The following is a 17,617-nucleotide window of genomic DNA, read 5'->3' as shown; positions in this document are numbered from 1 at the left end:
ATTATCTGATTAGTGGGTCGTAATAATTATACATTTGATACAATTATGTTGCAGCTAATTACAGTTTTCAAGTGACCTACAGTTGCAATTACAAACAGTGGGCATTTAATATCAAATACCCACGACTTATATCTATTTCTTATAACTAGTTCCTATTGCCTGCAGCGTCACATGTGTGCCAGTAAGATATAAACCTACTTCAACAGTCTTGCTCATCGAGCTAAACCCGAAGAGCATGCCCCTGCCACTGGGCAAGCCAAGATGTTTAATCGTTGCAGTTCCCTAACTTAATTTTCCTAAACTAAGTCCTACAAACTAACTTATCCTACGTCATATCCGGTGCATGTCCTTATCGGTAGCATTGACCTCTACTCTCCCTAGTCCGTCCGCAGCTCGTGATCGTGCGGTAGCGTTCTCGCTTCCCACGCCCGGGTTCCCGGGTTCGATTCCCGGCGGGGTCAGGGATTTTCTCTGCCTCGTGATGACTGGCTGTTGTGTGCTGTCCTTAGGTTACTTAGGTTTCAGTAGTTCTAAGTTCTAGGGGACTAATGACCATAGCTGTTAAGTCCCATAGTGCTCAGAGCCATTTGAACCATCTCCCTAGTCCTGCACGTGGCGGATTCCAACTATGATGGAAAGTCGGCCAGTCCACTCACAGGCGGTATGGGAATAGGGCTCTGGACGCAATCGCTGTTGGTTGTCTCAGTCGTTATTTAGTTCGTGTCCCCCAGGTATTCTGTTAAAACTTGTCGTGATACCTCGTTAGCCAATGTGTTTAGCAGTTGGATAGTGTCTTCACGTCTGAGTAATTGGTGTGTGTCACGGTTCGGAAGTCTTGTCTCGAAGTGTAGTCGCAACATCATTGAAGAAGGGGTACTCGTAAAGCACATGGTCGGGAGTACCCTCTGACGCGCCACAGTCACCCGCGGGCGTAGCCCTCTTCCCAAACCGACGTAAGTATGTCGGGTAGGGTCCATAGCCAGTGAGAAAATGGATCAGTCCTCGAGTTGGCTCAAAGTATTTCATGTCCAAGCGCTCCCTCACATCTGGTATGAATTGGAAAGTTCTACGTCCAGTTTCTTCTACCTCCCAAGACCCCTGCCAAAGTTCCTCTCGTCTTCTCTCCTTAGGCCGGTATTACACTATCAAATTTCTTTGTCCAATATCTTTGTCAAAGATATTTGATGGTGTAATAGGGAACTTTGTCAAATGTCGTCCAATATTTGATCAAATCTGGGACCTCACTGTAGATTTGATCAAAGAAGTCGCTTGTCTTGTGTTTACCGCAATGTGACATGGAGCGCTAGCATGGCTGCATTCTGTCGGCTGTAGTGTTTTTATAAACATTACCGGTAAATATAGTTGGTGTGTGCCGACAACTACAAAATTAAGAGAGATGTATGAAGCTGATGAGGCGCTTTACAACGTGAGCCACGCTGAATACAAAAATAGATTAAGAAGGTTGGAGACCTGACCTAACCTAACCTAACATAACCCTCTCCTGTAGCAAGGAATCGGAGTGTTACAGTGAGCCTGCCTTCTGCAGATGTAGCAGTTCTTAAGTGAATATTGTGCTTTGTGATATGAGGATACACTTTATTGAGCACATACAGAAATGTATGCTCATCCATTCTTAAGTAATAGATGTACGACTTGACGTCCTCCACTATAAGCTCACGTAACAAGTTTTGTTGAATGCTTTTATCGTGTCGTCGTAAAACCCACAGCTTCACCCAGAAATGTTCCCTTTTTCCCCCGCATCTCTTCCGCATGTGCACACAGTGCAGTTGTGGTACATGCAACCTCTGCGGTTAATAACAAGTTGTTGTCAGCCACCTTGAACTTTGACGAAAAACATGATGACAGTGTAATACCCCTTCTAGCGCTACGTGAAAGATCTTTGTCAAATACAGGGTGTTACAAAAAGGTACGGCCAAACTTTCACGAAACATTCCTCACACACAAAGAAAGAAAATGTTATGTGGACATGTGTCCGGAAACGCTTACTTTCCCTGTTAGAGCTCATTTTATTACTTCTCTTCAAATCACATTAATCACGGAATGGAAACACACAGCAATAGAACGTACCAGCGTGACTTCAAACACTTTGTTACAGGAAATGTTCAAAATCTCCTCCGTTAGCGAGGATACATGCATCCACCCTCCGTCGCATGGAATCCCTGATGCGCTGATGCAGCCCTGGAGAATGGCGTATTGTATCACAGCCGTCCACAATACGAGCACGAAGAGTCTCTACATTTGGTACCGGGGTTGCATAGACAAGAGCTTTCAAATGCCCCCATAAATGAAAGTCAAGAGGGTTGAGGTCAGGAGAGCGTGGAGGCCATGGAATTGGTCCGCCTCTACCAATCCATCGGTCACCGAATCTGTTGTTGAGAAGCGTACGAACACTTCGACTGAAATGTGCAGGAGATCCATCGCGCATGAACCACATGTTGTATCGTACTTGTAAAGGCACATGTTCTAGCAGCACAGGTAGAGTATCCCGTATGAAATCATGGCAGTGAATCGAGGAAGTACAGTACATACTGACGAAACTAAAATGAGCTCAACATGGAAATTAAGCGTTTCCGGACACATGTCCACATAAGATCTTTTCTTTATTTGTATGTGAGGAATGTTCCCTTAAAGTTTGGCCATACCTTTTTGTAACACCTTGTACACTTGACGGAATATTTGATCACATCTTTGACAGAGAAATTTGATAGTGTAATACCGGCCTTATTTCGCATTTGTCCTCCACCCTCACGCCCATAATGTCTTCAGTTTTCTCTAAATTCCCCTTTTTGGCCCCGTACCAAGCCGCTTGTTACCTTATCTTGATGTCCAGTGGGGAAAGCCCCATTATGACTTATAGGGCCCTCCTCCTGGAGGGGAGGTTTATTCTTATAATGAACACACTATAGTGGCTGGCCATTGGTTTGCAAGGCATTGCCAGCGATTTACTGGTGTGTGTCGCTCTGCAGTCGCGCTCTCTGCGGTGCCCTGTTCAACTACGCGCGAAGTGATCCGCAATCTGTTGCGAACTCGCGTCGGCAACGGGTTTCGTTTGAGTGGCTGCGTGTGCGGCGGGCGTAGTGGGAAATGCTAAACAGACCCAGCTGTGGCTGTGGCAGTGTGGGAGGGTTTTGTTTCTGGCCGGCAGCGCAGCGCGTTGCCCAGCTGACGCGCTGCAGGCGGCCGCTGCCCCAGGCAGGCAGGCGGGCGGGCGGCGATTAATTAGGCCAGGTGCGGCTCCTAACGGACGGACGGACGGACGCGGCCAGCGGGAACGACCGGGACAGGACGTCTCACTCACTGCTCACGTTTCACCAAATACGAGACTAGTTTGAAAATTTCTCTGAATGGAATAGAAATAAACGACTTACCTCTGTGATAGTTTGTTTGCCATTGTACCACGGTTTTTTGATAATCCTGGCAAAAAGCAAGAAACAACTCACCTTACTTCTCGACATGGTCTCCTTCGAGCTATATACACACTATCCAGCGATCCTCTAGGTTTTTCATCCCATCGGAAAAATGGGTTCTGTCAAACTGCAAAATACTCAATAATTAGTTCAAACCCTCAGCTGCCGACAGTTGTTGATAAATGTCCATGGGAACAGCTGAAAACGTGTGCCCCGACCGGGACTCGAACCCGGGATCTCGTGCTTACGCTTCCCGTGAGACCCACACTTTCCACCTGTCCACAATCTACATACGTAATGTACCTAATAGTTCCACTAATTACTCGCGCACACTAAGGTGACGATTCCCGTAAGAGTTCGGGCAACCTTTGCGCATTCATACAGACGAAGGTCAGTGGCTGGGTAGCCAAAATATATGTATGAATGTACATATTTGGAAACATTCTAAAACGAAAACATGTGTGTTTTTTAACACAAACTTATGTTTTGTTTTAAATGGACCTCCTATATTTTTTCTTCAGCAATCCATAGCATGACAAAGCACATACACAATGGCGTTGATTGCATCGCAATATTCCCATTACATCCCGAGATATTAAGACGCGAAGTTGACGCTTGAAACACCCGACATGCGCTGCTAGCGCACGTCCTGAGGCTCAGGCGTGAACCCCATGCTGCCCGTAATCGCGATGTGATTGACATGCGTAATCACACTTCCATACTTATCAAGAGGTACGAAACGAATAATACGGTCTGCTGCCATCCTGCGTTAACGTCGTACATTCCAGCAGGTATTTATCCCATAGGCTAGGGGTGATGCGGTTCTGTAACGTATCAGTGTACCGCAAAGTTAGTCACAAAGTTAACTTCGCTTATCGTTAATCCGTTACTAAAAAGGGAATGCCGTTCAACGTTAAAACTTTACTTTACTGTAGACAACCTGTCGGGTGTACACCGACCGGTACTGGTTCATATTGTGTAGGTAGATACGTAAAACGTGCAAGAGGGAAACCATTAGGTCCTTATGAGAGTTGATGGCAGCAGACCGTATTATTCGTTTCCTACCTCTTGATAAGTATGGAAGTGTGATTACGCATGTCAATCACATCGCGATTACGGGCAGCATGGGGTTCACGCCTGAGCCTCAGGACGTGCGCTAGCAGCGCATGTCGGGTGTTTCAAGCGTCAACTTCGCGTCTTAATATCTCGGGATGTAATGGGAATATTGCGATGCAATCAACGCCATTGTGTATGTGCTTTGTCATGCTATGGATTGCTGAAGAAAAAATATAGGAGGTCCATTTAAAAAAAACATAAGTTTGTGTTAAAAAACACACATGCTTTCGTTTTAGAATGTTTCCAAATATATACATTCATGGGCCCCAGCCCAGCATTGATACCGGTGAAAGTCGTTTTCCAATAGCTGTTATTGTTCCAGACATATTTTGGGTGGACAAGATAGCTGGGACACACACACACACACACACATATATATATATATATATATATATATATATATATATGCAAAATAATCGTTGACTGCAACTATTATATCCACATTTGATTGAAATATCTTCCTGGCAGGCAAAAGTTTGGAGTTTTGGAACTGGAAGAAGTCTCTTGGGGGTTAGGTATGATGAATGGGTTGGGTGAGGAACCAGTTCAAAGGCGAATTTAGGCACTTCCGTCATTGTTATTGCCGACATGTGGGATGGTGCGATATGCTGGTGAAGGAGCACTTTTTCCATGCAAACCGTGGTCTTCTTATCACTCAGCAGAAGTTGTAAACGATCCACCGGCATGATGGCAAGCACAAAAGGTCTACTGCCATCTCTGCATAAGGGTTAGTTTCCACTAAAGTGAGGTGTCGCAGGATGTGGGTACTGCGATGTTTGCGCACGTCTGGTTAAGGTTAACCATTAATACGCGCTCCTCTGGATATAGAGTGGGTCGTAAGTCGAAGGAAGTATAGCGGTTTCAAGGGCAGAGGGAAGAAAGTGCCAAGGGGAAAAAAACCTCTGCTATAGTTAGGTCGGGTAGTAAGAGCAGAAGCGGATGTTTTGTTGCCTGCGATAGCTGATGGAAGGGTATGCTTTGTTATTAGTGGGTATCAGGCAGGTCGATACCTTTGACGTTGTGCGGTGCTGTTACTCGGCGGCTGCCGCTGGGTGTCGGTCTCTCGCTCAGCGTCAGCAAACCTGCAACAGTCAGGTTCGTCATCGTTCTGTGTCCGATAGTCCCTATATCAGATGCACAGTGTGTAGGGTGCTGTTGGCGACTTGTTTGTGCGTCAGTGGGCGAGCTCGTCGGTTTCCCTGCTGTGGCCTGTTGGTCGGCTTATTAGCAGATGGTATATCGAGCCGACGTTGTCGCTTGTCATGGGTGGTTATGCCCTAGCTAGTAGTGTCTTTGGCCGCTTATGCTTCCACCTATGGTTGTGATCATAGTTTCCCAGAGTAAGGATGATTAGGTTGTTTGATGTTTCGAGTTCCTGTATTGTCGTGTGCCGTATTTTTGTAATACTTTCAAGGCGGTATTCATTGTGAAGATCCACAGTTCGCGTGTAGCGTTGCTGGTGATTCGTAGCACTTTGTTCCGCAGGCGTGTAGGAGCTGCATATCCCCAGACAGGAGCTGCGTACGTCATCAGAGGTTTCATCAGTGTCGTGTATATGGACCTCGACACGCTGCTATTCAGTGTGCTTCCCCTGTTGAGGTCCAATGAAGTTTAATAGAGTCCAGTTATGTGTCTGCCTTTTACCAAGTAATCTATGAGCATTATTCCTTGGGAAACCCAAAAACAGTGGCCATTACCTTACCAGGTAATAAAGTCGTCTCTTCCTTCTTCGGTGCACTTTCACAAACCTTTTGACTGACGGGTAATGATTCATGTTTCACCAACAGCCACAAATTGCGCCAAAAAGTCTTGCTGATTGCAATTAAACATCGCCAGATATTGTGCTGAAATGTGCCGGATGCGCTTTTTGTCGACTGTGAGCAGCCGCGGCACTCACCTCGCACAGAGTGTCACAGCCAATTCTCCGTGTGGAGTATTACGAACTCGCTCATTTGATACGCCTACAATCTCAAGAATTATCGTTCGTGAGATCATGGATTTTGTCAGTGATTTCGTTTGTGGTGATCTCAGTTGATTGCCGCAACCCGCTTCATCTTCCGTGCTTGTCCGACCGCGTTTATTCGTTAATCCGAAAGTAAATCGTCTTCAATGATGACGCAGAGTCCGCGTGAACTTCATGCAGTTTTGTTCTATGTAGCAGGCCAACTGTTCAAACGAAAATGTTTAATAACAGAACGAAATTCCTGTTTCCTGTTTTCAATAGCAGTCTGCATTCTAAACAATTCAGACGACGGTTAACAGTGAACTGTACGCTGTATACTGTTGAATTTCTGTATACGATCGCTGGGATAATCATGGCCCAACAAAAACGCTCCATTCTGTCATGCAAATTTTCCAGATGTATCAAACCAACCTCGTAGTTCACGTACTAATCCACTTGGCGCAGCAATGTGCGAATGCTTTCATCTCCAAATTAGATTCCTCCAGATCTGCAAAATACCTGTCAACTTCAGCTCTCAGGTTCAGCTCTGCAAAAATACTCGTAGACTGCAACTACCCGCCCTTGTTTGAGAAAATTTCTTCCTAGCAAGAAAAAGTTTCAAGTTAGGGAACAAGAAGTCACTCTGATGAATAGGTTGGGTGAAGAACCAAATCTAAACCCAACTTACGCACGTTCGCCATTGTTATCGCTGAACAAAATGTCCGTCTACCGAGGAAAATTCTGGGCTAGGGGAAGGTGTGCCTTCCAGAAAACCATGACATTTCTGTCCAACCGCATCGCCTTTGCTTTCTTTGGTGGTGATGAAACGACCTGTTTCCACTGCTTTGACTTGTTTCACACGTGGTCGCAAACCGGCCTCAAAAATCTTACGCCGGTTGCTCTGAAAACGGGTCAAACATTGTTCGGAAATTTCCATTCTGATGGGTTTCTGTTCGTCTGTTAACGAGTCGTGGCATCCGACTAGCAGATAATTTTCTCATGTCTAATTCCAGCGTTAAAATGTGATATGCTGGTTCAGATGGCATCGCTTCAGCAAATTGCACACACTTTCCGTCGACGATTCTCCATGACCATTTTATGCACTTTTACGATGATTTCTGGAGTGGTGACATCTTGGCAGACCACTACGCGAACCACCACCTAGGCTGTCCCGACTAAATTTGAACTCGTTTGCCCACTTGGCAACAGTTGAATATGAAGGGGCAGAGTCCCCCAGTGTGTTCCGAAAACCTGTATGAATTTCCTTTGTAATCACTGTTCAAGTCTATTTTTTTCCGTCTTCACGAATCAGTAGACGGGAACGGCAGCAGAGAGACGTCCGCACCACACATCTCTACCCAGCGCACTAGGGGCGCCACACGTTTACTCGTGGAGGAAGCTCGTTGCGCCATCTCTGACATCTGCCCTCGTCTAATTCTGTAAAGGGAGCCCAATGCTTGAATCCAGTAAGCAGCTTCGGGTTGCAGTAGTTCTGCAGAGAAGGAAGGCTTGCACAGTATGGACTAGCGTGAAGAGGTGCATCGAACCAGTCTTCGGACTGAAGGCCACAATAAAAACAATGGTGACTTGTTTTCTAGCCTCTGTTACGTAAAAGGACCAGCTTTTTGTATTGAGCGAGTAGACAATTGTTATCGTGCAGATTCCAGTTGTGTTTTAATACAAGCAGACCACATTTTCAGCAACATCTGTAGAACGATATTCGTCAAGAGGCAGTTTGACCACAACTGACATTAGACCCACCGCGTGGTCGGAAAACGGTGCCCATGTGGTATTTTTCTCACATAAACAGGTGTTTTTATGTATCATCTCTAAACACTGAAATATTTTTGCGTAGTTGTTTTACACCCTGTATATTTCACACATATTTGTACAAATATTTCATTTGCTCTATCCAATACCGCCCCAACAGTTTCATTTCAATCGTTAACTGTCTCTTTGGTATTTACCCGTGTAGCATGACATTTGCCCACGGAACACGCCGACAAAATTAGTAGCTCGATGTAGCGCTTATTCTTGCGCAATACTTGGACCACTAAGCGAGTACAAATAAGAGGCACGTCGCATTGCGTACTTCAGAAGTATTCCGAGCCACTAAATACAGGAAACGAATACTATCATGTTTTCGGAGAGCTTAGTCCCGCAGTATTTTTTGAAAGGTTTGAAACGCTTCTGTTTACATGTCCCTTGTTATCACCATTGAATCGTTGGATTATGAAAGTTAAATAGTTGTAATTGTACCTTCACGTCATATATACACACACCAGATAAGGATACGTGTTTCTTCTTTTGATGTTCAACAGTTCTGATGGAGCTGTGTTAATAATATTACCCAGTTGATGTAACAGGACATGATACGTAAATAATATATGAACTTTGGCACTGTGACGTGACCGTGGTGGTCTCGAGGCCAGAGAACTAGACGCCGGCGTTAGAGTACTGGGGTTCAGTCCTGGAGGAGGAGACTAGTGTTTTATGTCCCGTCGACATCGAGGTCATTAGAGCCTGAGCACAGGCTCGGATTAGGGAAGGATGGAGAAGGAAAGCAGCCGTGCCCCTTCGAAGGAACCACCCCGATGTGGGGAAATCACGGGAAACCTGAATCAGTATGGCCGGACGCGGGTTTGAACCGTCGTCCTCCCGAATGCGAGTACATTGTGCTAACCACTGCACCACCTCGCTCAGTGGTTCCATCCTGGATGGAGGTGGGGACTTTCCGCGCTCCGGTCCCTACATGACGGGTCCAAGTTCACTGAGCCTGCAGTCAAACGAGTACCGGGGATCTCTCCCTGGAGTAAAAGGCGGCCAGAGGGACGGGCCGCCCACTCTCCCCCTACTGGTGCCGCGGCAGAGAAAGGCCGACTTCACTCTACTTGCACCACAGGCCTTACCTTCCTACTGTGATGCTTACAACCGAAACCGGGAAACGACATTACGCGTACGCTGCATCGCACGAAATTTTATAATATTTAAAACAGCTGTTAACATCAAAATAGTTTGTGTTCCTTGAGACATGTATGTCTGAACGACACTAATGTAAGAGGTAGATACTGAGTAAATACAGACATTGTAATAATCAATGATATTAAAAATTACTTTCAGCTTACCTTATATATGAAAAGCGTAACAACTCAGGATGTACAATAGAGATGGGAAATGTCGTTCGTCCTTGGGAACTAGTTCACTGGTGCTCGCTCATTTTTGGGAACCGTTCATTTGTGCTTCGTGTATGGTTCTTATGAAAAGCTGGAAATTAGTAGCATAGGTGACTGAAGATGGAAGGCCTCCCCCTGGGGTACAGAGTTTTTATTCGTAACAGAATTCTCACGCACTTGTAATTTCCGTGATTCAGCAAAACACCTCGTTTAGCAAACTGTAGCGTTATGTGGCTGATCGCAGTGAAATAATGTAAGGTGGCGCACGAGAAACCGGTCCCGCGTACAGACTGCTCGCCAACTACACACCACTTGTTGACCGCTACGAGGAGAATAGATAAACATGTGATAATTAGGCAGTGAAGAAATAACAAATAAGCTAATGCAAACAACAGCTTCCAAACAACAGATGACGATTGGTGGGAGACAATCAGCAGTGCAGCGCTCGTGGCCGATTTTTCGTGCGCTACGCTATACGACTGAAATAATATTGTAGAAGTTATATTCTCTTTGCAAAATGTGACACCAGACACACTATTATGGAACGCGGACTTCATTCGGTTGTGTAAGTCGGTCTGCCTTCCATAACAATGAACATGCTCTTTTAACTTGGATGAAAAAGACGGAAAATGGCCACTCGTGTGTGCCGTGCCGACTTCCTTCGCATGTGTAATAAAAGAAAAGTCTTGCTTTTGACAAGTATATCTTCTGCTGTTTATCGAAATAGTGAAGTAAGTTGATATGCCGTTTTGTTACGTGAAAACATGTATGTATTACATACCACGTAATTTTTATGTAATTTACGTAATTATAAATTTTAATTACCGGTCGTGGACACTGTTTAGGATACGAAAAGGACCAGAAGTTCAGAGTTCAAAAAAGTTTTGAAACAGATCTAGAATAGGCGCGCGCAGCGAACGAAACGAACAACAATTCGATACTGAACTATGAGCAGTCGGCAGTGGAACTGCGACGAGTGGCCACGCGAAGAACGACGAGTCCGGCTGAACGAGAACCGGACCGAGGCTGGAGCGAGACCGGCTGACGTGCCGTTCGGGAACGAGACTGACTGTATCCCGTTCCCGGGAACTAAGTGGAAAGCCGCAACCGAAGGAACTATCGAAGACCGTTCCTTAGAATTCGTTCCTCGCTCCTTCCGTTCATCTTTGTGAACCGTTCCCTTGGACCCGTTAGTGTGCGAACGAGCCATCTCTAATGTTCAGCTCTTCTTCAATGACCGATACACACCTGCCAGTAGCAAGAGCGGAGCGACACTGTTCTTCTCGTGGCGAATCATGAACTAGCCTGCAACAAGAGTCATGACTGTCCTGAATTAAAGTTGATTCGACAAAAACGTTTGAGTGCAAGGAAATAACACTACAACTGCTTAAATTATTTGTCGAAGTGCGTAACAGCTCTGTCTGGCGATCATCTGCAGTGGTGTATAATACTCTTCAGGTTTTCAGTTCGCTTCCAACGTCCGATGAGTATATGAACAGTACATTTTCTCTGCACACGAGATGTCACGCCGTCTACTAGTCCGTTGGAAGATTCCTGGTTCGTTGAAGAATTCGGGTAGTCATCTGACGCTGGTGCAGATCAATCTTCCAAGCCACTGTTACTTTTTGCAGCACGTAACGCGAGCAATAGCAGTAGATGGAGAGTTCACCACGTCGAGCGCTTACGTGTTCGCTGTCAAGGCAGAGCCCTAATTCACGCCACCCGGGCATAAATATTGCGCAATCGTGTTGTGTATTGATAGTGATACTGTGCGATGATTATTGAGCGTGTGAAGGCCCCTGTGCTAAGTAGGTAAGAGTAGGCTATCGCCATTGTGTATTTAAGAATACACAACGCGGCGCATGTCTCGTTCAGAAATTGCATGCGAAAGTTTGTTGCGTGCACTGCATCGCGTCAGAGGGACAAATGCCTACTAGCTTGTGTCGAAATGCGATAATGGCAGGACTGCGGCCTCTCTAAACGGCTGCTGATCGTTCTGCGATATTGCTGTTCGCGTTGCCTCAAGTGCCATTCGAATACGGAACTAAGCTTGGTTGGGTGAATAGTATGTGATGTAGATGCGGGTGGAGAGGAACCTTCGGCTATTGAAAGACAGTGCTACAGGCTACCGAAGAAGTCACACCTCCTGTACGTCCAAGTGACGTAAGTTCACCTGATGCTGAAACGCGTAGTGGAAAGAATAATAAAACTGCCGGAATGCATATAAACAACAAGGAAGTACGCATAGTGTAAAGTTAACACAAAGTCGCTTGCTTAACTTTACTGGATACTTTGTTCGCCGAAAGCTCACGGCTTTTCATTTGTTTCGTAAACGAGTAATAATTTTATTAGAAACGTTTTACTGAATTTGCGATCTTTCCACTTTTACACGGTTCTTAGCAGTCATTGTAAGTTCTTTTAAGGCACGCGATGATCCGTTACAGGTGTGTGTGTGTGTGTGTGTGTGTGTGTGTGTGTGTGTGCGCGCGTAGGCAGGGCATATTAGTATAGGTGTGAAGTGCCAATTATACAGATACAACGCGTCGTAAAGTTTTATTGGTGAAAAATGCTGACTAAAAACATAGTTTGATGACCTCAGAACGCAGGCAGTGCCTCTTGCCATGTGTTCAATCTGTCAGTTAAAACTACACTTACGCCTCAGACCAGATATTACGTGCGTAAGTACGGCAACTCTTTAACCTCTGGTCTCGTTAACGGTTAATGAGCTCGAAAAAAGTTTGAAGTTCCCTGGGAATGTTGTCTTAAGAACATACAGTAAAAATGTCGCCGGCCTGCCATGAACAGAAATTATAGAGGTGGTCATTCCCATAATTAGTACTTGCGGTACCCAAAAATCATTGTTTTTGCGGGTTTTCTCAGGAACCGCCCATGAACAAAAGGTCGTTTTGTAAGCTGCCTAAGGTGCACCGTAAACCATACGTAATTCAAAGAATCGAGCCATTTGCTCAATTTTCCTGAGCTGAAGTGTATAGTACGTAGGTTTTGGCCCTGTCCTATAGGATAGCTACAATATGCCCGGTCTCCCAATACGTATACAAATGGTGACTAGGCTGTCTGCCGGCCTGGGTGGCCGAGCGATTCTAGGCGCTACGGTCTGGAACAGCGCGACCGCTACGGTCACAGGTTCGAATCCTGCCTCGGGCGTGGATGTGTGTGATGTCCTTATGGTAGTTAGGTTTAAGTAGTTCTAAGTTCTAGGGGACTGATGACCTCAGAAGTTAAGTCCCATAGTGCTCAGAGCCATTTGAACCATTTTTGAACTAGGCTGTCTAGAACACTTGACGCCTTGCCTCTGACCAATAGAAGCCGAGGTATGATTCTCCGTAAAACTGCATTTTCGCGCACGGCTGTTTGGAACATGTTGATACTGTACACTGTTGCTCGGGGGCCGAGAAATCTGATTGAGTACAGTAGTTTGTATTTTCAGTTGATATTAGTAATTTTAAGGCAATGGTCCCGCCGCAGTGGTAACACCGAAGTTAAGCGCCGTCGGTCTGTGCTGGCACTTGGATGGGTGACCATCCGGTCTGCCGAGCGCTGTTGGCAAGCGGGGTACACTCAGCCCTTGTGAGGCAAACTGAGGAGATACTTTGAGAAGTAGCGGCTCCAGTCTCGTAAACTGACATACGGCAGGGAGAGCGGTGTGCTGACCACATGCCCCTCCATATCCGGATCCAGTGACGCCTGTGCGCTGAGGATGACATGGCGGACGGTCGGTACCGTTGGGCCTTCCGAGGCCTGTTCCGGCGGAGTTTTTTTAATTTTTTTTATTTATAATGTCAACGCTCATCCGTAAGCTACATTGTTCGCTTTTAAAGTGATACAAAGTAGTGAGTTTGGTTGAAGTAGTTCCAGGCGCTCTTTAGTTCCACTCACTCGCCGCCACTTTCCCACCTCTGCCTTCACCCCCACCTCAAAGACGGCTTGTTCTGTTCTAGTTACATCGCTTTTTTTTTTTCTGCAAGTTTATGTGGCCAAGTTGTGTTGATGCACACATCATCCCCCACTGTCACGTTATAACTTACGCCGGCGTGTCCACGGCCTGGGCTACACAGGTTTGTCAGCGGCAGGGAGACCCAGTGTGTGTGTTTATCTGGCGCGGCAGCGGTACACAGAGTCGTTTGTGGCGCTCTTGAATGGCGTGTTGTGTGTGCGATTCACACGGCAGTGCCAACTGCGGGGTAGATAAGCTCCGCAAATACACGCCGCGGAAACGCCGGCCAGATTCACGCACGCAGGAAGCGCACGCTAGGACACGGATGTGCGTGCACTTTGACTACTGCTTTTCCAGGAAAACTGCAACTGAGCACACCGAACGACTCAACGGCGCCGGCGGCTTGGTACAGGTGCTGGACCAGCCGTTCAGTGCGTGGCGAGCCGTGGAGGGAATGGAACGGGGTAGAATAGTGTCGGGCACGATCCGAGGGTAAGAGCTGCCACCCGAAACTAGATCGTCTAGCACCACTTTAGACTTTTGAGTCCATGCCACCTCGTGTTGTGGCACTTCTGCGTGCTCATGGGGGCCCTACACGGTATTAGGCATGTCTACAAGTTTCTTTGGCTGTTCATTGTATTTACGTCTGCTTGTTAGAAGCGACTTCTAGTTCTCTTTTCAATACTGGTGTCAGCTAACACATGCGATTGACCACTTTTTAAAGTATCCTGATTTTGTGATAGCAATTTTAATCAGTAGTTAAATAAGTATCTCCTAAAAATAGTAACATATTCATTAGATAAATATTGAAGTATGACACGGTATGAGGCGTTCATTCTTCATTTCATTGGTGTGTTATTGTGCAGAATATAATGTTTTGACGAACATTTGCATAATGAAGAGAGATAAACGTGGTAAATTAAAAAATGAAATAGATGTAGATACGTAGCTTTCAGGAATAATTGCTATAGAGCAATGCTGTCATCTGAGCTAATGGTTGTTGAAATCGCATGTAGCGTTTAAAAGTAGTTAATCCAGAGGATCACTGAAAATATTTAGTGATAGAATAATATTAACTTCTGTAGTTTTAAAAGCCATTGAAAATATTATTGGGTCACTCGATGCGCCTCGTTTAACTGATCACTGATATATTCAGATTTGGTCTGTTATTTGACTGATTCACTGTCGAACTCGCAAGCGCTATGAGAAGCCATCTTTCAGCTTATCTGGCACTGTGCCATTGCTGGTGCATCGTCTCCTCTTTGCGTCTGACCTTCGTCCAAATTCCGCGTACCGGGTTTTCCCGCTTCCTGCTAGCCGCTCCACCTGGGGCCTGGTCTTATCGGTCGCTTCTGCTGGGCCGTGCCGTGCCGTCTCACGGCCCTGTTTTCCGCCAGCGTTCAGTTTGACAGACCAATTCACCTCGTCTCGTATCAGTTGTAGGTGGCCGAATGACTCCTTCATACGCATTATTTTACACCACTAAGCTGTGGTGGCGGACTGCTTGGATCACGTGAACTGCCTCTTGTAGTGGCAAAGGTTTCTCAACACAGCCGCTGGCTGTTGATTAAACATTCGCTTATTCTGTAATGCGAATATGTCTTTATCCATTCGGAAGTTTTCTGGCCACGCCAAGTCTCCAGAATGGCGTAGTATAATAATCTTCCACAAACTTGTACTTTGTATTTCTTTTCACAGTGCACATAACTTAGAGCGGTCAATAAAGGAGCGTCACACTTACTAATCGGCGCGTATGATTTTTTTAATCAGTTGTTCTGTAACAATCATCTCCTTATTTCACTGACATGCCTGAGGAAATCATAGTGCTTCTTTATAATTGCTGTTACGAAGGTACTGGCTACTAACTTCACCGTCTGCAGAATGAATTTTCATTCTGCAGCGAAGTGTGGTCTGATTTTGTTATGATGCAAGTCGGCAACCGCTATTTTCCGAGGAACCAATATTATGTCTCTGTTAATGATAAATGGGTGGAAGGTGGCCAAAGAGATTTGTAGCCGTAGGAATGTGGGCAGACAAGCAAATGATTAGTTGAACCAAGTGCACACACACACACACACACACACACACACACACACACACACACACACACACACACACACGTGTCCGTAAGAACAGACACCACATAATGTAATTAAGGCAAATACTGCCAATGGTCTCTTCAGTGCAGATGCACAACATGCGCTCTTATAGGAATCGGCGAAATGCCGCGAGTAATGAGGATAATGGGCAAGGGGCGCAATGTTAGTAGTGTGGATAAGTTGAGAATTTGGGTCTGACGGGAGGGGCGCAGTATCGATGATGGGTTTCTGGAGCTCTCAACTGCGCGGTCATCAGCGCCCGTACAAAGTCCGAATTTTTTCGCAGTCCAATTTATTCACTGTCACGAACGTTGATGAAATGATGAGGACAACACACACACACCCGCTCCCCGGGCAAAGAAAATTCCAACCCGGCCGGCAAATGAACCCGGGACCCCGTGATCCAGACGCAGCTACGCTAGCCCCTAGACCACGAGCTGCGGACGCGCAGTTGCGATGAGCAGTGTGGCTAAAATGGCTCTGAGCACTTTGGGACTTAACATGTGAGGTCATCAGTCCCCCAGACTTAGAACTACTTAAACCTAAATAACCTAAGGACATCACAGAGGCAGGATTCGAACCTGCGACCGTAGCGGTCGCGCGGTTCCAGACTACAGCGCCTAGAACCGCTCGGCCACACCGGCCGGCGGTGACCAGTGTGTCCTCATGGCTTAGTGGTCAGGGCATCTCCCTAGTAAGCAGAAGACCCGAGTTCGAATCCCAGTCCGGCACAAATTTTCAGCTTTCCCCGTTGATTTCAACCAGTGCCCACTCATAGCCAATGTCTGTAACTCCTTGGTGTGTTAAATACAGTATATTGTACTCAAGTTGTGAGTGAAGAAATTCTACACTGTTGACAACTTGTGGCAGGCGAGGCTAGTTATAACCACAGACTCGACACGCGCTAGCGACGCGGAAGTTACCCCGATTAGAAGACTTGCGGCGCAGGTGCCCGCCGCTGATAACACCATCCTGGCGGTCTTCGTTGGTTGCCATGTTGAAAGCGCCGCCGCCGGCCCCGGCCGTATCGACAGGCTGCCACATTACAATTTGCTCCTTCATTACCAAGTCTGCGCAGCATCCTTTCTTTCAGGATTGCTAGTGCTATAAAGGTGGACGGGGTGATTTGTGTGCGGTTTAGGGTATTAGCCAAAGTGGAGCTGTGAGGACGGGCCAAGATACGTGCATTAATACCTCAGTCGGCAGAGCACTTGACTGCGAAAGTTTAAGGTTCGAGGTTCAGTTCCCGATCTGGCACTCAATATCTAAGGAAGCTTTTCTCTTCATTGTGCTGGCGAAATCTGAAGAGCTGATTTACAGACACCGTTCGTAACTGTTTTTGGTTCTATTGGCAAACTCTTGTAAACACGACGGCGGAAACGGGATTATGAAATTAGAATTTGGTCTTTGGCGGGTTGTGTATCGAGTAAACGCTGTGACGCATCCACGCACTGTGTCCAAACAGGTAAGAGCGCCGTCTGGCAACAGCCTGCTCGTAATTCGCACGTAGTTTGCTTTAAGACGGTTTCCGGAATGCTGGACTCGCAACTAACTGGAACTGTGATATCTTTCTGAGTCAATCAGCTAATTCTGCACGGGCTGTTCCCCTGACGCGTGATGCAGACTAAACAGACCGGGGCCAGCGAATCCGGGAACGCGTGTGCCCTGTGAAAGCGGCGGAGGAAACGACAGAAATACCAACTGTAAAGTTATGAACTCCCGTACTGAGCCCCTCTTGCAAGGTTTTATTCTAGACTGCAGCTCTCTCGTTGGAAGTAATTTTACAGATTTAGACGCCACTGCTGGCTATCTCGATCTCGGCAGTGCCGTTAGAATCGTCCAACATGAGTAATTTACATTCCCATTTGACGAAACAAATTTTTCTCCTGACTAGTTATGTATAG

General features: G+C 46.3%; 1 protein-coding gene across 1 annotated transcript in view; it reads left to right on the top strand.

The window, feature by feature from the left end:
* LOC126427999 (uncharacterized) overlaps positions 1–17,617 on the top strand; it is a 331,430-nt gene that overhangs the window by 89,615 nt on the left and 224,198 nt on the right. The window contains exon 2 of the mRNA XM_050089883.1: positions 13,972–14,106. Within this exon, the coding sequence (XP_049945840.1) occupies positions 13,972–14,106 (135 nt within the window). The remainder of the gene's footprint in view (positions 1–13,971; positions 14,107–17,617) is intronic.

The sequence above is a fragment of the Schistocerca serialis genome, chromosome 12 (genome assembly GCF_023864345.2).
Source record: "Schistocerca serialis cubense isolate TAMUIC-IGC-003099 chromosome 12, iqSchSeri2.2, whole genome shotgun sequence".
Classification (NCBI taxonomy): Eukaryota; Metazoa; Arthropoda; class Insecta; order Orthoptera; family Acrididae; genus Schistocerca; species Schistocerca serialis.
Note: the sequence above shows the minus strand (reverse complement) of the source record. Positions and strands in the feature narration are given on the sequence as shown.